Source organism: Pelodiscus sinensis, chromosome 5, assembly GCF_049634645.1.
Source record: "Pelodiscus sinensis isolate JC-2024 chromosome 5, ASM4963464v1, whole genome shotgun sequence".
Classification (NCBI taxonomy): domain Eukaryota; kingdom Metazoa; phylum Chordata; order Testudines; family Trionychidae; genus Pelodiscus; species Pelodiscus sinensis.
In genome coordinates this window covers 90,696,373-90,717,877 of record NC_134715.1, presented here as the reverse complement: position 1 = coordinate 90,717,877, position 21,505 = coordinate 90,696,373, and the positions used below count along the sequence as shown (strand labels likewise).

The 21,505-nt window shown below is 41.6% G+C and overlaps 1 protein-coding gene across 6 annotated transcripts in view; it reads right to left on the bottom strand.

The window, feature by feature from the left end:
• ATP8A1 (ATPase phospholipid transporting 8A1) overlaps positions 1-21,505 on the bottom strand; it is a 225,167-nt gene that overhangs the window by 174,408 nt on the left and 29,254 nt on the right. For 2 of the 6 annotated variants that reach the window (XM_006111916.4, XM_075930509.1), the window contains exons 4-7: positions 18,277-18,375; positions 11,252-11,297; positions 4,549-4,589; positions 765-838 (exon numbers count right to left, since the gene is read on the bottom strand). In XM_006111916.4, coding sequence (XP_006111978.1) covers positions 765-838; positions 4,549-4,589; positions 11,252-11,297; positions 18,277-18,375 — 260 coding nt within the window. Of the gene's footprint in view, positions 1-764; positions 839-3,406; positions 3,481-4,548; positions 4,590-11,251; positions 11,298-18,276; positions 18,376-21,505 lie in introns of those variants that run through there. The other 4 variants (XM_006111917.4, XM_006111918.4, XM_006111919.4 and 1 more) reach the window with 2 other exon arrangements.

Sequence of the window (21,505 nt, the reverse complement as noted above, 5' to 3'; positions counted from 1 at the left end):
GATAAACAATGCTTTCATGAATCACTTTGAAAAGTCTAAGGCAGCAAAGACATTGCAAAGTAAGAGACATGCTAAATTGCAACCATTTTAGCAGAATGCAAAGTAAACAGATTACATTTAGAGCAAGGCAGGCTGTTTGATTTGTTAGTGCAAAACAAGGCGCAATCACAATAAAAATACTATATAAAGGTGAAGTATACCAAAATAACATGCAATTTGTCACTACACACAAGAATTGAGATATATTTTCATCGCATGCAGTCTAGAATGTGCAACATCCAACATTGTGCAGAGGGTCCTATAAATATGTATCAAATGTTAATAATTTGTTATATAATTATATTATTTATTGTTCTGCCTATGGTTCAAATCTATTCCTCTAAACTTGCCTAAAGTATAACATGCAAAGTTTACCAGGCCTTCAAGAGACTGTTTTATGAAAATTTGCTTAATAATTTCAGTGAATACAATACAAAAATATACTAGGGAGGAGTGATAAAAATTTTCTGTATTTGTGACTGCTACCACATTTTTTATATATTTTAATAACATTATATATATATGTTATTAAAATGTATAAATGTAAAATGTATTTATCAACTAAATCTTTTCTACTCCTATAAAATTCACCTCTGCAATATGTTTGTTTTTTAAGACAGTTGGAATATCAACACAGCTATGCAAACAAAACCTGACCTACATGTTTCCAATTTGGTACATGAGGACCCACATACACAATTCCTGTGCAACCAGTTTATTCTAACCTTGATGAAAGACTGATGAGATCAGCTGGGAGATGTTCCCCATTGGTCACTTTCACTATTTCCCCTACTGCCACCTACATATCCCAATTTAAATGATTAGAACAGAAAAATGAGTAACAGGAAAAAATCAAAATGGACAAAGAGACAAAAAGACAAAAAGAGACAAAGTCTGAAATTATTATATAAAACAATACATGTTAATAGACATATCTGATAACAATTTTTTCAAAATCCATTTAAATCAGGTCAGAGAGCAGAAGATAATATATTAATTTCTGCTCATCCAGCTTGCTTTTCATAAAATACAGATTCTAAGTTTCAGAAAACTTTGATAATGAAGTTAAAATAAAACGCGAGTATCGTATGTTCTCAAATCACTGTGGCATTAGAAGTAGTATTCAACTTTTTCTGAAAAGGTAAGAGGATAAGAATATATAATGTAAATAGAAAAATCAAATGTATCCACTCAATGTATAAAATTTGATTCTAAGTATTACTGATACCTAAATATTATAATACCTATTACATGGAGTACTGTTTCTATGTGGAACCTTAGAGACTAACAAAAAAATGTAGACGGTATCATGTGCCTTCACGGGTTGTGCCCATGAAAGCTCATGATACCATCTACATTTTTTGTTAGTTTGTTATTGAAAAAAACTTAAAAAATAACTAATAGTCTTGCAGCACCTTAGAGACTAACACGGCTACCCCTCTGAATCTACATGGTATGTTTGTACAGTGCCCAGCATTGCAGAGCCTTGGCCTTTAGGGAGCTACCATAAAAATAAATGTGATAGTTTGAAAAATAATAAAATATGGTCAAAAGATCATAGATCCTAATCTACAGACTGGATATAAGACTCAGACTATTATTCTAGTGAGATCATTGTTGTTTTTCTGTAAAAACAGATGCAGCGGAAGGCAGAATATCTGTCAAGCATGTGGCACACATTCTTTCTCTTATGATACAGTGCAACCATCACTCACTCTCTGGACTCTGAAGAAATTCAGTACACAAATAACTTGTTTTGATTGCAAGTATTGTATCATGGTAGAGAAATACAGGATGGAGGGAAACTTCAGGTCTGTCAGCCCTTGGTGGCCTTGGGGAAAGGAAGTTTCTTAAGTGGCCATTCTTCTTCACTGAGGCTCAAAAGCAGAAAAGTACTTTCACCATCTCAGGGATAAAAATTCCCTAAGTAATCAAGAACTCTGATTCAAATTCTCCAGAAACTACTACTACTTTCTAGAGAGTCAACCACATTTTAGCAACCTAAAATACATCTTGGCTTATAGAACCACATTAACATAAAAACAATCTACTTGAAAGTGTTCTGGCACACAAACTTGAAATTATGGATCCAATCCCTGATCATTGTCATTCATTCTGAAGAAGGGAAGGCTTTCTTGGTCTCAAAATGGATCCCCAAATGAATGAGTTAAAGGAGGAAGCACAGAAGGAGCTCTTTTCCTAATCCATATACCCATTCCCAGTCCACACCAGCCCATAAAATCAAAGAGCTGTAAGCAGTTTTTTAATAACCACCCCACTGTCCTACATGAAATGGAGTTAGAAACAAGAGAGAATTTAACCATCTGAGCATGGATGGAGGGGAAAGATAGAGACTGGAGCCCCACACAGCTTATCAGGTCACTGCTTCTGTGCAAGACCTACTTCTGAAGTTCTGATCCCATGCATGAAGAAAATATAGGGTGCTATAGTAGCATATAAATTATTCTGCAGCATTTAAATAATTCTTATTTCAAAGTATTCATTAGAATAGGTAGTACAAAAAGTGTATGACCTGATCAAACAGATTCTGAAAAAAGTGCATCATCTACATAGTAAAATCTGGATTTCATAAATAAAACTGTCCAAGGAAATGATGATAAACCACCTCTAAGAATATTCATCAACATAAAAATAACTGTTTATGCTGTTTATGCAATGTTTTTGATGTTATAATTAATATTAATAGAGTTTTTATTTCATGTTTGAAGACAGAAGCTTTGTATAATTTCAAATCTTGGTTTGACTATACTATTCAACATCTATATAATACTCTGCTCATAAAAACATCAAATCATAGGTAAAGTTTCATGATTGATAGTTTGGTGATTACTTGGTTATGTTCAAATTTGCTTTTGTTTTAATTTAAACTATCAAAATGAGCAACTATTCATAAAAAGAGACTTGTGTTGTATGGGTCAAAATATCAATGTATCTTTAAAAATGACTGAATTTGTTATGCATATAATGAAAGTTAATCTGGATAAATGCAGGAGTAGACCTCTAATCGAACAGACAGATCCATGCATTATATCAAACAACAGAGTAAAATTTAAATACATTAAAGGTCCTGGTAATATCAAAACCCCTCAGTGATTAGCAGAACCCTCAATGTAATTCTAAGAAAACTGACAGGTCCACATTCTTTTATTTATTATATATGCTAAGCATGAAAAAGCTTTGAGATTTTAAGTACCCAAATATTGATTATTTTTCAATATTAAATGTAAAATTATGGTAGAGGTAAAAAGTATTTCTGTTTATTTCTTATTTCCTTGGAGCAATCACAAAATTAATGCAGGGTAGAGAAACCAGCCTCTACATTGTAAGCATCAGTGGGCATCTCTACCTTGATGAGAGAAGTACAGTGTCAGCAGGTATATACTCTTTGCCTTTTATTATAACTATATCTCCAACATCTACCTGTAAGAAAACTGGGAATTGGTTAACAGTCAAACACACAACCTATCTCTAACTTTTATGCATTTGTGAAATCTTAATTTGCCAAAAAAGAAAGTCAAAATTTAGGCAATGATTTTCAAAAGGATCTAGAAGTATTAGGTGCAAATTTCACTGAAATGAGGCCTTGTTTCAGTGCATTTCTAGTAATGGATGTATTCCACTTTAATTTCTCCTGTTATTGAGAACTCTCATTATTTTATAGCGAGATTTATATTTAGCCTAATTACACAAAAGGAAATTAATTTTGCTAAATTCAGAGTACTGTTGTATCACAGCAGATGTCTGTCCTGGTTCCAGCTAACCTGTATGTAATCCATGAAAACAGATGTGAACGTCATGAAGTTAAATCCTTTCTTTTTGCAATTAGATGATTCAACTCGGGGGAAAAGATCTGACTGATATATTCAAATCTACAAAGGCTTTTTTTTGTTTGTTTGTTTTTTGACAAACATTTTCAAAAACGCTTTGAACAGAATTTTGAGTGTTTCCCAGTTTTATTGTTATTAATACAATAATAATACAACAGTGTATTATTGTGGAATAATACAAAGCAGTATTATTCCACAACAATGTCTCAATGTATTTTAAATACAAGGCAAACTTTGCAAGTATATTATGTAACTTTAAAAACATTTTTTTCTAATCTTTTCTCACTATATAAAAACTGAGTTGCTTTTTTGTCTATTAATTTTAATAATGTTAAAGTACTTTTACAGAGATGCCATATGCTAATACACCAAAAGCTGAAATATTCATTCAAATCTTCCATTGAAATATTATGCAGGCAGACCTTTTGCTGACAATAAATGATAATTTGGCCTGAATGGGGAATTTGTTTTGGGGCCAAAAAGTACATTTTATTAAATACACTTAATATTCTAGAAAGTGCTATTAAAATTGAAAATGTTAATGTTTTCCATCCTAGTTGTAAATTAATTCATATGACAATCATATACTCTGATATAAAATACATAAAGTGCAACAAATGAAGTAACAAACAACATTTACATCCTAAAACCACATACACACCTTTTCCCAATGGACAATCTCCCAAGCACCATTTCTCAATACTGAAAAGCAAAGACATAATTAGACTGCATAACAGTAAAAGTGTTCTTTACAGGTGAAACTCCTCATGTGTTCCCTATTACTGAAAATCATATGTATGCAATATAGCAGTACAGGTTGAACCTCCCAAATCCAGGACTCTCTGGTCCAGCAATCTCTGTGGTCCGTCAGGGCCATGGATGTTGCTGGACCAAAGATCTCTGGAGGTGGGAGTGGGAGCCAGCTGGAAAATGCACGGCAGATGGCGGCTGGGGAATACTGGCCCGGCTGGAGAACCCCCGGCATCAGCAGGGCCAGGTGGCAAACAGGCAGCCCCCACCTCAGCCTGGTAACCTCTGGTGTCAGCTGGACCAGGTGGCAAATGAGGAGCCCTGCCCCAGCTGGAGAACTCCCTGCAGCAGTGGGGCCAGGCAGCCCCAGGCCAGGAAATCCTGGGAAACCCTTGGCAGGAGCAGGACTCGTTCTAGCAGTAGAGACAGTGGCAGCCGTGTGGCCCCAGCCACGAAACCCCAGAAATTACCAGCACCAGCTGGCATGGTGGCCCTGGCCAGGGAACTCCCCAGCATTATCTGGCCCAGGCAGACCAGGGAACCCCAGCATCAATGGGGCCAGGTAGCCAGGGAGCCCCAGCTAGAGAACCTGAGGAATCCCCAGTGGTGGCAGGGCAGGAGTGGCTGGAGAGCCCCGGCCAGAGAACCTCTGGTACCTGCTGGGCTAGGCAGCAGGGAAGTCTTGGCAGGGCATTCCTGGGGAATCCCCACCAGCAGCGGGGCTGACTGCTTCTGAGCGGGGCTGGCGGTGGTCAGGTTACCCTGAAACGGAACTCAGGGAATTCTAGTGGCAGCAGGGCCAGCAGCACCCAGGCAGGAAACTTTGGCGGCAGCAAGCAGCAGCAGAGTGGAAACCCCAGTCTTGGGAGCCTGGGAGCAGGACAGCCTGCAGGGGAACCTTGACCTCCCGTGGTCTGGCAAACTCCCTCATTCTGAGAGTGCCGGATCAGGGAGGTCCAACCTGTATATGCACACAGTATTTTACATAACACTATATGTTCTCCCCTATTTCAGGTCAAGCATTTCAATTATAATATATAGTCTGTATAAAAGGTGCCATATAAATTAAAATTAATTTTTATAAGACTTTTATAGTGTTAGATAATAATCGAAAAATAGAAATGTAGGAATGAAGGGGACCTCAACAGGCCAATCATTCCAGTTCCCTGTGCTGAGGCAAGAACTAAGGATCTAGATCAGGAGTGGGCAATCAACAGCCATGAACTAGACATGGTTCGCCAGGGTTAGCCCCTGACAGGCCACCAGACACTTTATTTACCTGAGCATTGCATTGAGAATTATTGGTATCATCAGCAAATCACAGCTATTTCCTGTGGCCATGGTGAACTGGAACATGAAGTTAGGCCTCTTTCAAATAGACTAATGTAAAGTAATCCCCTGGCATATTGCCATTGTTCCTGACTTCAAGTTTTCCATCTTGAATCTAATCCCCCGTTATGAACTTCCGAGTTGTGTGGTAAATCCACACAACTAACTCTCTTATCCCCCCAGATCTCCTGGGTACCAGAAACAAGAGAACATCTTTAGCTCAGGAACTCTTGCTATTCTGTTGATTTGCAAAACATGTTTGTGACGGACCCCCATCAGTCCGCACTAGAACCGGCCGGACCGGCAGGCAGCCAGGAGAGCAGGGGAGAGCGGTCCGGGGAAGAAACCCCGCAGGGGGAGGGGCGGCTAAACCCCCGGCGGGGAAGGAGGGGTCAGGGACAACCCCATCGGAGGGGCGAGGAGTCCGCCCGGCGTTCCGCCCGGCCAGAGCCGCACGGAACCGGCGTCAGGCCGGGACGCCCTGGCCGTGACGTCAACGGCCGCCAGGACGCCGGGGGGGCGGCCCGGGCGCCCCTGACGTCATCACCCGGGCCGCTTGAAAAGCGGCCCGGCGGAGCAGGACGAGGCGGCACTCTGGAGAGCTGCCGCCACCACCGCCGACCTAGCCGCCGAGGGGAACCCCCCCCGCGCTGGAGGAGACGAGGGAGCGACCCTGAACCCTCACGACGGCCGCAGGATGAGACCGGCGCTTCGGGCGGGGTAAGTGACTACGGGACTCCCCCCGCCGGGGAAGAGGGGAGCGGGGAGTGGAAGCAGCCCGGGGCGGGGGCCTTCTGGCGCCCGTGGACAGGCGCGTTACGGGGATAAACCCCGCCTGTCGTGGGAGGAACGGATACTTTGTTCCCCCCCCACTTAGGGCCCCGGGCTGGGACCCAGTGGAGAGGGCGGGCCCGGGTCCCCCACGTCCCCCCTCCCTACCACGAGACCCCAACCCACAGAACCCCGCTGGGATGACTAGATAAAAGGGCGAGGACCCTGTCACTTGGACTGTCCCGACGGGGACCCGACTTACGGGCAGGCCGCCGGAGGCGACCCCGTCCCCTCGCCGGGACCCCGGGCAGCCCGGAACCCCGGGCCAGCCCCGAGAAAAAGGAACCCCGAGTTCGCTGATCCCCGGTCCGGACTCGCGGCCGGGTGATCGCACTCAAACAGCCAGACGGCGGGTCCGCTGAACCCCCCTTCCCCCGCCGGAAGGGGGCGCTCGCACCCACGCGGGCCGGGCCGTCACATGTTCTCTAGAATTTAATATATTTAACCTTTTTTTGTGGATTTGAGGATACTGGAAAAGGGGGGAAAATGACACTTCAATATTTTTGATAATATTATGTATAATTGTTGAACTACTTCAAGGTTTCAACCTTCCAACATGGAGAGACACATTAATGTACATAAAATGTTGTTACAAAAAAAGGGATAAAAAATCGTTCTCTTTACTCTCTGAGAATAGGAGAAGAAGCAATGGGCTTAATTCACAGCAAGTGAGATTTAGGCTGGACATTAGGAAAAACTTCCTGGTGGGCTGGTTAAGTACTGGAATTAAATTACTGACAGGAATTAAGGAATATTCATCACTGGGGATTTTTAAGAGCAAGTTAGACAATCATTTGTCAGGGATTATCTAGATAATGCTTAGTCTTGCCATGACTGCAGGGGACTTGTCTAGATGGCCTTTCAAGGTTCCTTTCAGTCCTACAATTCCAGGCCACTGTTCCTTGAATTTTAATAGTTTCCTCTCCCCACCAAATGTTGCTTATAGGAACTCACTTGACTGTAGACAGGTATTGTTTATAGTGTTCAAATTTGCACTACTGGAAGATTGGCTTCTCCCATTTCTGAGCTTAGACTTGTTCCATTTATTTTTGCTGTAGTTTCACTTTCCATGCTAGAGTAGCCACAAAACAAGATATTTAGACCTAATAAGTCAGACTATTCCTTTTCCTGAATTTGGAGTTGGGATGAATCACTAAGGGCTTTTTTTGATTATCTGAGGATTCTACCCCCTTCCCTTCATCTAATGACTCTTCAAATAACTGACAACCAGAATATTTTGAAGCTGATTACATGATTTTGATCTATATATCATCATTCCAGGATCATAACTAAAGGTGCAATCTGGTCACCATGCTGGAGGCCAGGACATGTATTGAAAACATCAAAGCATCCCTGGAGCTGCACTATCTGTGAATGCTGAAGCCACTGACATTTTTTTTAACTCTGAGCCTAACCACAATTATTTCCTAGCCTTTTTAGGCAGTCTGTTACCAAACTGTCAGTCTATGCAGTACTGCTCATCTAAAAGATGTTGCTGCTCTCAGAAAGTAAGATGCAGCTTCAAATATTTGGCACATTGACATTTCTTCTCTGCAGTCATTGGATTCTTTTGAGAAAAAGTCCCCTTACAAAGGGACAGCAATGTTTCTGATGAGTGTTGAAAACAACCTGTCTTCTTTAGGAAGAAAAACAAAATGTGCTTTGCTATGTTGCATGATGTAGATGTTAGTATGCCTGAACAATTTAATAGAATTTGGTGGTATTTCCTATTTGATCTTCATTACATTTTCCAAATAGACAGGAAGAGGAATGAGTGGTTCAGATCTTGAACCTGTTAGAAAAAACATATGTTTTTAATTTCTGTACCAAGTCTCTCTTCTTCCTCCTTAGAATCTTTTCTAATGGGCTCATCTGACAGAATATTGAAGTAACATCTTAATGTTTCAGCTGAAAAAAAATCCTCCTGCTTCACTTCATCTTGTGATTCATCCTTCGAGGCAAAAAATTTATCTTCCTTCTGTAAAGAAGACTCTGACTTTCCTTTGACTTCTTTTTTCCTCTATTGGACTTCGACTAAACAGTTTTCCTAGCCTTCTTTTTCTTTGGTGATGTCCATTAAGATAAAGATGAAAATTAATGTTAGGAGGAGGAGACAAAAAAAACAGACACAAATAATTCTATTCCATTTATTATTCTGTTTTTTCCATGTATGAAAACCTTGTGCACAGAGCTTTTAGCATTGGTGTCCTCCAGTATTTAGTCAGAGAAACTGCTATTCCAAGAAAAACAGGTTTAAGAACAAGCATCTCTTAAATTTCTGAAAGTAATTTCTTGAATCTCTTTTCCATTTTTCTAAATTTAGTTCCTTTTTGGAAGGTGTGAATTGGAAACATGAATCAGATAAGGAATCCTATGACCCTCTTCTGCTAATAGGCATCTCTTTATCTGTATCCTTTTGAGAGTAGATAGAATGCCTGGAAAGAGATGCTGCATCTGCTGCCTGGAACTCACAAGATGGCAGCCTCTGAGATGTAGGCACTTTTTACACCAAAATCAAGAGCTGCAGAGGGGATTTACTTCCTGAGGGGAAGATTTCCTTTTTTTCCCCTCATGTAGAATTCTTAACTTCCTCCAGGACTAAGAGAAGGAGAATGGACTACCCAACCAAGAAAGGGGGGTTATGATGAGAAATATGCATTGCAGGAGAGTGAGCATCCAAAAGAATTTTACTGGCTGCTCTATGCACTGTGATATATTCTAGCCAAAGTAAAGCCTTTCCAATCCAGTGGACAAGATAGCTGATGTGCACAAGTCATAAACCTCTCCTACATCCTCAGGCAAGAATACAGAAAAGAAGGAACACAACCACAAAGGTCCCATTTGGAACTTTCTCTGCCATCCTACTAGCTTTTCATATGAGCAGTTAGGTAAAAGGGGCACAGTAGCTTTGTGACCATTCCAGCTGTCGAGAGAGAGAGAGCGAGAGCGAGAGCGAGAGCGAGAGCGAGAGAGACAGAGACAGAGACAGAGACAGAGTGTGTGTGTTATCATTTTTTCTATTGCGGTAAATCTGGATTCAACAGCCCTGCCAATAGATAGAGAATGCAGAACAAAACTGAGTGGGGGAGAGCTACAGAAGATGGGGGCTAGTCCCTTGATCAGCCATAAATTCAGCTTTGATTCTGACTTTTACCAGTTACAAAATGCAATGTCTCAAACTGAGGATCTGTGGACCTAACCATAAGAGAAGAAAAGGGATCTGCTCTTTTGTTTGCTTGGTCTGTCCAGCTTCATTGAATCAGGAAATGCAGTTTGGGGAATAAAAAAATGTCTTCTGGCTCAGGTACTGACATGCCAACGGACATTATGCTCTGCTCAATTGGACAGTCTGCAGTGTCTGTGTGTCCAGTTTCTTATCAGGGTGATATTGGAAAACACTTCTTCCTCATTTCCTTGGTCCTCTAAGGTTCAAATTCAAGCTGAAAAACATCCCACAAAACCTCTCCAGGAAGCTTCTAAAAAAACCAGATCACAAGTTTTGCAGTCCATGCAGCATTGTCCAATCCTGACAATGAAGCGAGTGTGACCACATCTATCCATGGGGCCCTCCTTTCTAGAGGACTGCTTCTCTAGTTTAGTCAGATCCACAAGTCCATGGCTGTGTCTACACTGCACCCCTTTTCCGGAAAAGGGATGATAATGAGACACATCGCAATTGCAAATCCGCAGGGGATTTAAATATCCCCCGCGGCATTCGCATTTACATGGCTGCTGCTTTTTTCCGGCTTGGGGATAAGCCGGAGAAAAGCACCAGTCTAGACGTGATTCTCCGGAAAATAAGCCCTTTTGAAAGTAGGAATAAGAAATCCTCCGGAAAAGGGCTTATTTTCGGGAGAATCACGTCTAGACTGGTGCTTTTCTCCGGCTTATCCCCAAGCCGGAAAAAAGCGGCAGCCATGTAAATGCAAATGCCGCGGGGGATATTTAAATCCCCCGCGGATTTGCAATTGTGATGTGTCTCATTAGCATCCCTTTTCCAGAAAGGGATGACAATGTAGACACAGCCCATGTGTTTCTCCCAGGCAAGCAATAATAAAGGAATAACAGGATATGATGAATTATTTCAACTCCTCTTTATTGGATCAAGAGTCAGGACCTATAAAAGGCTTCTTAACCATAATTGTTCCATGAGTTAGCTGTTCCTTACTCTGTCATCCTGTCTGGAACTGTGCATAAGCTTTTTTTTTCATAGTAGTATTTGTTAACTACTTGTATTCAAAGTGTTTATTTTGAACATTTAGAACACATTATTTTGAACACACATAAATCAGGTTTTTATATTCTAAACATCTAAAAGTGTAAAGTTGTACACTCTGTGATTTGAAACATAATACCAACAAATCTGAAACCAAAGAACCATAAAAAATACACATAGCATTCAGATTGCATTTTTGTTGTTGTATAATTAAGTGATTTTTAAAAATGGTTCTTACCTTGTGTCTGTTTCTTGTTCACTACATTATCAGCTTTATGTCTTTTCTAGAATAAAAAATGCACAACTGTTAATTGAGTTAAAATAGTTATTTTGATAACCAGGTAAAAAGTAGAATTCAGAAACAAATATTATAATATTCAAAGCACTATCAACTTATTCCTTTCCTAATGGTTTCAAACATTCTCTCAGCTTTTTTGACTTCCATTGCACAGTGAGATGTTTTCAGAGCACTTTCCATGACAACTTCTTGAGAGGTTACAGCTATTTAAACCCCATCATTTTGTATGTATAGTTAGGATTATTTTTCCTTATACACATTACTTTGCATTTATCAACACTGACTTTCATCTGCCACTTTGTTGATCAGTCACCCAGCTTTGTGAGAGCCCTTTTTAACTCTTCACAGTCTGCTTTGCACTTAATTATCTTGAGTAATTTTGTAACATCTGCAAATTTTGTTACCTCACTGTTTACTCCCTTTTCCAGATCATTTATGAATACATTCAAAGGAATGGTCCCAGTAGAAACCCCTGGTGAATCCCACAATTTATCTCTCTCCACAGTGCAAGTGGCCATTTATTTCTAACCTTTTGTTTCCCATCTTTTAACCAGTTTTCAGATCAATGTGAGGACCTTTCCTCCTATCCTTTGCCTGTGCACTTTCCGTAAGAGCCTTTGGTGAGAAAACTCATCAGGAGGCTTTCTGAAAATTCACTTCCTAAGCACTGAGTTTTCCTAAACATATTATTTTCATCTGTGTGTCTGATAATTCTGTTCTTTACCATAGTTTCAGCCAGTTTGCCTGCTAATGAAGTTGCTAGCCTGTAACGGCCAGTATAGTTTCGGGCGCCTTTTAAATAAATGGCATAAGCATTAGCTGTCCTCCAGTCACGTATTACAGAGGCTGACTTAAGCAATAATTACATAGCACAGTTAGTAGTTCTCTGCAATTTCAAATTTTAGTTCCTTAAGAACTCTTGGGTGAATAGCATATGAACCTGATGACTTTTTATTTAATTTATCAATTTGTTCCCAAACTTCCTCTACTGAATAGTTTGGAATAGTTTCTCAGATTAGAACAGTTTAGAATAGTTTCTCAGATTTGTCACCTAAAAAGAATGGTTTAGGCGTGAGAATCTCCGTCACATCCTCTACACTGATGACAAATGCAAATAATTCATTTAGCTTCTCCACATCTGGTGTGTTACTGTTAATGATCACGGTGGAATCAAACAATGGACAGGTCTTGAAGCCAGGAGAACTGCAATCCACAATGATGTGAAAGTATCAACCTGGAATGGGCTGCGGGGGGGGGGAGGGGGGGAGGAGAGGGGAGAAGAGGCAGGGAGGAGAGAGCTCATAGGTGAGGTTGCTTCTTTTTTTCCACAAAAACAAAAGGAACTAAATAAATGTAAGAAATAAAAACATAAAGCTACATGAGTTCATGAAGTGTGTACAAAAAGCTATGATGCACAAAAAACAAATCTTGCGGCTATGTCTACACTCGCGGCTTCTTGCACAAGTACGGCCGTTCTTGCGCAAGAATCTGCAGAGCGTCCACACTGCCCACCTGCTCTTGTGCAAGTACATTTACAGTACGGCGTGGTAAGAGGGGGCTCCTTGCACAATAGCTACGCTCTTTTTTGACAGGTGTAAGCCCTCTTGCGCAGGAGCTCTTGCGCAAGAGGGCAGTGTGGATGCTCAGCAGGGATTTCTTGCGCAAGAAAGCCCTATGGTTAAAATGGCCATCAGAGCTTTCTTGCACAAGAAAGCATCCACACTGCCATGGGTGCTCTTGCGCAAAAGCACAGCTCACACATGGCAGTGTGGACATTTTCTTGCGCAAGAGTTCTTGCACAAGAACACTTGCGTAAGAAGCCGTGAGTGTAGACATAGCCTGCTTGTTTTCCATCTCCCACCAGGAGCTTTAGGAAGGAATTGAGTGAGGGTTGCAGACATCCAGTTTCTTATGTCCTCGTCTATGATAGCAGAGAGGATATGAGGAGCACAGACAATTAAAAAAGAATCTTATTTTGCATACACCAAGAGTGGAATTGGAGTGAACAATCACTCAAAAAGAGATTGTTATTCTCTACCTACAGAGGAAATCATCTCATTTCTTTAGAAACAGTTCAGTGTCAATTGTCTCCTATATTAAAGAAAAACATGCTCATGGCATTCAGAATATGGAAATAGCCAATGTCCTATGCTACCAGATGCCATAGTTCTCACATAGATATCTGATGCATTGTATGAAGTATGAAAGATAGTTTAGCAAGCATGTGATCTTCAACAGTGATATCTTCTGATTCTTTCTCTTTGATCTTGGACAGAAATCTGATAATATATATCTGGCAAAATGCAACAGGAGAATGAAAACAGACATGGATTAGGAAAGGAAAGATGGTGGATAGGGATAACAATGAGCACATTTTCACAGTAAGCAATAATTACAGCTTCATGACTGTGTCTAGCCATTATCAGATGGCAGAATTTTGTTGGCGTCACCATGCATTATCTATAAGTTACAGGGAACGAAAATGAATCTGCATAATTGTACTTCAAGAAGTCTGAAAGGTCCTGAAAGAAGCCAGATACGGAAAATGTAACCCCTAGGGCAAAGGAACTGACCAGGTGAGCCTCCAAGCCATTCTCAGGTGGCACCAAGGACAGTCTCTGAAACTAAGATTCCAAATAAAAAAAACCCATGTACATACTTCAGATCAGAAGGATAGCTTTTACTTGATCCTTTTTGTGAACAGTGGACACAATGTGAAACATGAAGGTATTTGGGCACTCAGAACATTTTTATTTGAGGTAGCATCTGCCTATTCCTACAAAAGGTGTCAGGGCAAGGTTTGATATGGGGAAATCAAAAGCCAAAGTCTTGGATCCTGGATCTTAGATTACAAGGTTCATCTGAGTTTCAGGTCATTGTGGAACCAGAAAAGTTCTAACTAAGTGGGTTTACATGTCCCAAATGTCCTTTGGTCTGTGATCAAACTTGGGTCATATGTTTGAAGTAGCTTTGGTTCTGCTCTTCTGTTGCCTCAATTATAAGATCAAGAACCAGGAGTCTTGTTGTGGACTGGAATCTCAGTTCTAACTCTCTTGTTTCTGAGCCTAGAACTTCTAGTCATTCCTCATGACTCCATCAGGTTTTCCCCACTTTGTGGATCCTGGTGCCCACAGTTATAGCTAACTGTGGAAAGGAAGAAGTGAGGCTGCTTGGGGTTGCTTAGTTTCTTAGCTCTGGGACACACTGTATTTGTAGGAATAGGCAGAAGTTACCTCAAAGAAAGATATAAAATTAAGCTTGTTTGTATTGCAGCAGTCAAGCAATAAAAAGGGATTATGGGGAAGGATCTTCCCTCTCCCACTCCACATAAGACTTCCAGGCTGAACGTACTGATCTAAGATGGCCTTATGCAAAGAATTAAGACAGACTGATACTCAACATGCAGTTTTCACTAATCTCACTCTGCAGCTCCTCTTATACTGTAGGGCTACGTCTAGACTACAAGCCTCTTTCGAAAAAGCTTCTTTCGAATGAGATCGTCTAGACACCAACCAGTATTTTCGAAAAAGAGAGCCACTTTTTCTAAAGAGAGTATCCAGGCAGTCTGGATGTTCTCTTTCGAAAAAGCATTGTTTACATTCAATAACGCTTTTTTTCGAAAGAGCACTTTCAAAAAAAGGTTATTCCTCGTAAAATGAGGTTTTCCATGGTCGAAAAAACTGCCGCATTCTTTCGATTTAATTTTGAAAGAACGCGGCAGCAGTCTAGATGCAGGTGAAGTTTTTTTTGAAAAAAGGCCACTTTTTTTGAAAAAAAAACCTTATAGTCTAGACACACCCTAGATTCTTACCCTCTGACACCCAATGATACCACCCTAACAGGGAAGAAAAGAACAGCTCCCAGCTACCCTCCAGCAGACTTCCCTTAGGGTAGAATGAGCCACTAAAGACTTCTTTTATTACTGAGGGAAAGTTGAGGCTTGTCTGCACACTGATTTTACAAAGCTCTAACTACACAGGTACATCTCCTCTACTATGGACATAATTATACTGACAGAAAGGTGTTTGAGACACACTAGAAAGCAGGGCATTTCTTCTTTATAGACATATAAAGTTCTCATTTCTAGCCCTGAAGATATTACACTTTAAAACCATCACACTTCAGAAATAATTTTGGGAAGAAGGGATTCTACATTTGGAGGGAGAAGGAAATATTTCTCTAGAAGAAAAACACAAAAATTATGTTTGAAGCTGTTTAGAGAGTTAGAATAAATCCTAAGGAGCTGGATTAGTGGCAAGTAATGAGGTTACAGGCATATGATAAAAATGCATTAGTATGCAATACATTTATCACACTCCTGTACAATCTACCAAATGGATACCAACTCACAGTATCATATATATTTTCATAAAACTATCTCCACTATCGTTCATGGTTTTCATCTGTTGTTCAAGAGAATCTCCACGTACCAAGCATTAAATCCTGTGTAACTTGAGAATATAGATATTAACATAAGAACATAAGTATGGCCACACTGGGTCATACCAAAGGTTCATCCAGCCCGTATCATGTATGCCAACAGTGGCCAATACCAGGTGCCCCAGAGGGAGTGAACTGAACAGGTAATGATCAAGCGATCTCTCTCCTGCCATCCATCTCCACCCTCTGACAAACAGAGGCTAGGGACACCATTCCTTACCCATCCTTGCTAATAGCCTCTTTTCAAAGCTGAAAAGTCTTAGTCTTTTTAATCTCTCCTCATATGGAACCTATTCCAATCCTCTAATCATTTTAGTTGCCCTTCTCTGAACTTTTCTAATGCCAGTATATCTTTTTTGAGATGAGGAGACCACATCTGTACACAGTATTCAAGATGTGGGCATATCATGGATGTATATAAGGGCAATAAGATATTCTCCGTCTTATTCTATATCCCTTTTTTAATAATTCCTAACATCCTGTTTGCTTTTTTGACTGCCGCTGCACACCGCGTGGATGTTTTCAGAGAACTATCTATAATGACTCCAAGATCTCTTTCCTGATTAGCTGTAGCTAAATTAGCCCCCATCATATTTACGTATAGTTGGGGTTATTTTTTCCATTGTGCATTACTTTGCATTTATCCAAATTAAATTTAATTTGCCACTTTGTTACCCAATCGTTTAGTTTTGTGAGATCTTTTTGAAGTTCTTCACAGTCTGCTTTGGTCTTAACTACCTTTAGCAGTTCAGTATCGTCTGCAAACTTTGCCACCTCACTGTTTACCCCTTTCTCCAGATCATTTATGAATAAGTTGAATAGGATTGGTCCTAGGACTGACCCATGGGAAACACCACTGATCACCCCTCTTCATTCTGAAAATTTACTATTTATTCCTACCCTTTGTTTCCTGTCTTTTAACCAGTTCTCAATCCATGAAAGAATCTTCCCTCTTATCCCATGACAACTTAATTTATGTGAGAGCCTTTGGTGAGAGACCTTGTCAAAGGCTTTCTGGAAATATAAGTACACTATATCTACTGGATCCCATTTGTCCACATGTTTGTTGACCCCTTCAAAGAACTCTAAGGGTATGTCTACATTAGCTCGTTAATTCGAAATAGGTAGGCAAATCAGGGAACCGGGGTTGCAAATGAAACCCGGGATTTAAATATCCCGGGCTTTATTTGCATGTTCCCGTCCGGCCGCCATTTTTAAACCCCCTTAGTCCGAACGAACTGCCCGCGGCTACACGCGGCAGTTTAAAGTTAATCCGAACTAAGTCGTTAGTTCAGATTAACTGTTACTCCTCATTCCACAAGGAATAACAATTAATCCGAACTAAGGACTTAGTTCGGATTAACTTTAAACTGCCACATGTAGCCGCGGGCAGTTCGTTCGGACTAAGGGGGAATTTAAAATAGCAGCTGGACAGGAACATGCAAATAAAGCCCGGGATATTTAAATCCCAGGGTTCATTTGCAACCCCAGTTCCCTGATTTGCCTACCTAGCTCAAATTAATGAGCTAGTGTAAACACACCCTAATAGATTATTAAGGCATGATTTCCCTTTACAGAAACCATGCTGACTTTTGCCCAAAAAATTATGTTTCTATGTAGACTTAAAAAACAACAAAAGGTCTGGTAGCACTTTATAGATTAACAAAACATGTAGATGGTATCATGAGCTTTCATGGGCACAGCCCACTTCTTCAGATGACCGGAGTTATGAGTTGTTTCCTGTCCCCTTCTCTTTTTCCCTCCTCCCTCTCCCTTCTCCCCTCTTTATTTTGGGTCTGCACATCCTAATCTCATAACTCCAGTCATGTTCTGTTAATCTATAAAGTGCTACCAAACCTTTTTTTGTTTTTTAAGTTTATCCTGTACAGACTAACTTGGGTACCCCCTGAAGGTTCTTCCATGTGTCTGACAATTTTATTCTTTACTATTGTTTCAACTAATTTGCCCGGCACTGATTTTAGACTTACTGGTCTGTAATTGCTGGGATCGCCTCTAGAGCCCTTTTTAAATATTGGCGTTACATTAGCTATCTTCCAGTCATTGGGCACAGACGCTGTTTTAACGGATAGGTTACAAACCATAGTTAATAGTTCCACAGTTTCACATTTGAATTCTTTCAGAACTCTTGGGTGATTGCCATCTGGACCCAGTGACTGTTACTGTTAAGTTTATCAATCAATTCCAAAAATCTCCTCTAATGACACTTCAATCTGTGACAATTCCTCAGATTTGTCACCTACAAAGGATGGGTCAGGTTTGGGAATCTCCCTAACATCCTCAGCCATGAAGACTGACGCAAAGAATTCAATTAGTTTCTCCGCAATGACTTTATTGTGCTCCTTTTGTATCTCGATCATCCAGGTACCCCACTGGCTGGTTAGTAGGCTTTCTGCTTCGAATGTACTTAACAAACATTTTGTTATTTGTTACTGTCAATTTTAATTTTGGAGATGCATGAATATTAAAAGTTATTTATTTAGGAAGTAATTGTATTTGATACTTACAATATCTTCTATGATTTCTTTGACTGCTGCTACAGCTAAAATAAATAATAGAGGAACCAATGTTGTGTAACGACCTGTTGGAGACACATCTGGAATTTGCTATTAGAAAAAAGAAACATGTATTTTATATTTGTAGGTCAAAGTGCAGTCTGATTATAATAAACATAACTTAGCAATGCAAAAGAATATCACTTTATTCAGATTCATGTACAATTCTGTTTTCTTCATCTACACTTTTTAATCCTTCTTACTTCTCAGCCGAAAATTGCTTACTATTTTCATGTATGCTTGTTTTCATAAAATGAGAAGCAACATGAAATTAATCTGAAAAAACATTTCTATTTGGACAATTGAGTTATAAAATGCAGGCATAGATATATAGGAATTTATGGTGAGTTATTTTACAACATTCCCTTCCATCTTCCCACCACAATGACCCATGCTATATCTGATTTCAACATCAAGCCTAGGGAAGAACTATGAGTTTTCCAGTGTCTTAGTAAAACTATTTTGTTTAATATAAGGGATAGTTTGGTACTTTAATAACATAGTGTTGACAGTTGTCTTTATGAGAGCTATCATACAGACTCAAAAGACCTGGCAGAATAAAGCATGAGTGGTTATATTTTATAAAGTATTCAGAGGAATTATTCCCATCAGTGAAGCTATTCACATGCTTCAATGCTTTCAGGAACAGGTTTATAAAGTTAAATTGCCTCATGACCAGTGGATTCTACTCAATATGGGTACGTCTACACTACAACGTTAATTCGAACTAACTTAGTTTGAATTAGTTAATTCGAACTAAGCTAATTCGAACTAACGGATCCAGACTAAAAAACTAGTTCGAATTAGCGTTTTGCTAATTCGAACTAGCATGTCCACATTAAGTGGACCCTGAACCAGGCTTAAGGATGGCCGGAAGCAGTGCCGGCAGGGCATCAGAGGAGGACTTAAAGCGTGGAGATGCTGTGTCAGGCTAGCCGAGGGCTGTGCTTAAAGGGACCTGACCCCCACCCCGGACAGACAGCTCTCAGGGGTTCCCCGCTTGCAAAGCAGTCCTGGCTTGGATTGCCCGGACTACCCACATTGGGCACATCACAGCACTCGGCCATCAGCCCGGCTGCACTTGCCGCAGGCTGCAATCTGGGTAGAGGGGGCAATTGGGGGGCTGCAGGAGAGCTTCCACCCTCAGAAGCCCGCAGAGCCAGCCCAGTCCTCCCCATCGGGGGCTCGTGCCCCATTCCTCCCTCACCTCCTTCCACTTACCCTTCCCTAGCCCCTCTTCTTAATGTACAAAATAAAGATTCCAAAATGGAATCTGTCTTTATTGAACAAAACTGGGGGAGACTGGGAAAAGGAGGTGGGAGAGGGGAAGAGACAGGCTGGGAGAGAGGAGGGCAACTAAAATGATCAGGGGTTGGGAACAGCTCCAATATGAAGAGAGGCTAAAGAGACTGGGACTTTTCAGCTTATAAAAGAGGAGACGGAGTGGGGACAGGATAGAGGTCTCTAAAAGCAGGAGTTGGGTGGAGAGGGTGCATACAGAAAAGTTCTTCATTAGTTCCCATAAAGAAGGACTAGAGGACACCAAAGGAAAGGAATGGGTAGCAGGTTTCAAACTAGTAACAGAAAGTTGTTCTTCACATAGCAAAGAGTCAACCTATGGAACTCCTTCCTGCAGGAGGCTGTGAAGGCTAGAACTAGAACAGAGTTTAAAGGGAAGTGAGAGCAAGTCATGGAGGTTGGGTCCATGGAGTGCTATTAGCCAGGGGGTAGGAGTGGTGTCCCTGCCCAAGGTTTGTGGAAGGCTGGAGAGGGATGGCACGAGACAAATGGTTTGGTCACTGTCTTTGGTCCATCCCCTCCAGGGTCCCTAGGTTTGGCCGCTGTCGGCAGACAGGCTACTGGGCTAGATGGACCTTTGGTCTGACCCAGTACGGCCATTGTAAGCTCAGGGCTCAGGGTCGGGGGTCTCAGTGGACCACCTTGATTTTCATGCACACCTGCTCCTGGGTGGCCAGGCTGGCAGCTCTCCTGCCCTAGCCAGACACTTTCCTGTGCCTAGTGCGGAGGTCGTGGACGAGGTCCACAATGTCCGCACTAGCCCAGGCGGGTGCCCGCCTCTTGCGGTCCCGGGCAAGCTCCCGGGAGCCGCCAGCCTGGTCCTGGGAAGAGGGGAAGGGCTGGGGGGCATCGGGTGGGTGGCTCGATCCGTGCCAGGTGCAGGGTCTGCTGGGCCTAAGGGGTCCGGGGCCGGGAGGGGGGCAGTAGAGTTTCCCTGGTGTTGGCCAGAGTGGCCACCAGGGAAACCTGGGGAGGGCTAGCCTCCCACTAGTTCGAATTAAGGGGCTACACACCCCTTAATTCGAACTAGTAAGTTCGAACTAGGCTTAATCCTCGTGGAATGAGGATAACCTAGTTCGAACTAAGCGCTCCGTTAGTTCGAATTAAATTCGAACAAACAGAGTGCTAGAGTAGCGCCTATGAAAGTTAGTTCGAACTAACGTCTGTTAGTTCGAACTAACTTTGTAGTGTAGACATACCCTATTTTCTTTGGAATGAGATGTAAATTAGGCAAAGAAGGGCTGTATATTACAAAGCACTATATTCAGGCAGGATAAAAATCATGTGGTAAAAAATCAAAATCAGATTTTTTACTTGTGTTACTTTATTTTTCCATGGCAGGTTCATAGATAATTCTAGATCAGAGGTCTGGGTGCCCACTGGGTTGGCCGCAGCAGTCCTGGGAAAGCAGAGCCACGGCAGAGCTTCGTGGTAGCAATGCCACAGCTTCCCCAGCAGCAGAACCCTGGCAACCCTGCAAAGTGGAGCCACAGCTGCCGCAGCAGCCCAAATGTCCTGAGCCCTGGTGGCCCTGGAACTGGGAAGCTGCAGTGGCGCCAGGATAATGGATCCCAGCAGCCCCAGGGAGCGGAGCCCTGGAAGCCTCAGAGTCTCAGTAGCCCCAGCACCTCAGAGAGGGTATGTCTACACTACCCCGCTAGTTCGAACTAGCGGGGTAATGTAGGCATACCGCACTTGCAAATGAAGCCCGGGATTTGAATTTCCCGGGCTTCATTTGCATAAGCGGGGAGCCGCCATTTTTAAAACCCCGCTGGTTCGAACCCCGTGCAGCGCGGCTACACGGGGCTCGAACTAGGTAGTTCGGACTAGGCTTCCTACTCCGAACTACCGGTACACGTTGTGGAACTAGGCTTCCTAGTTC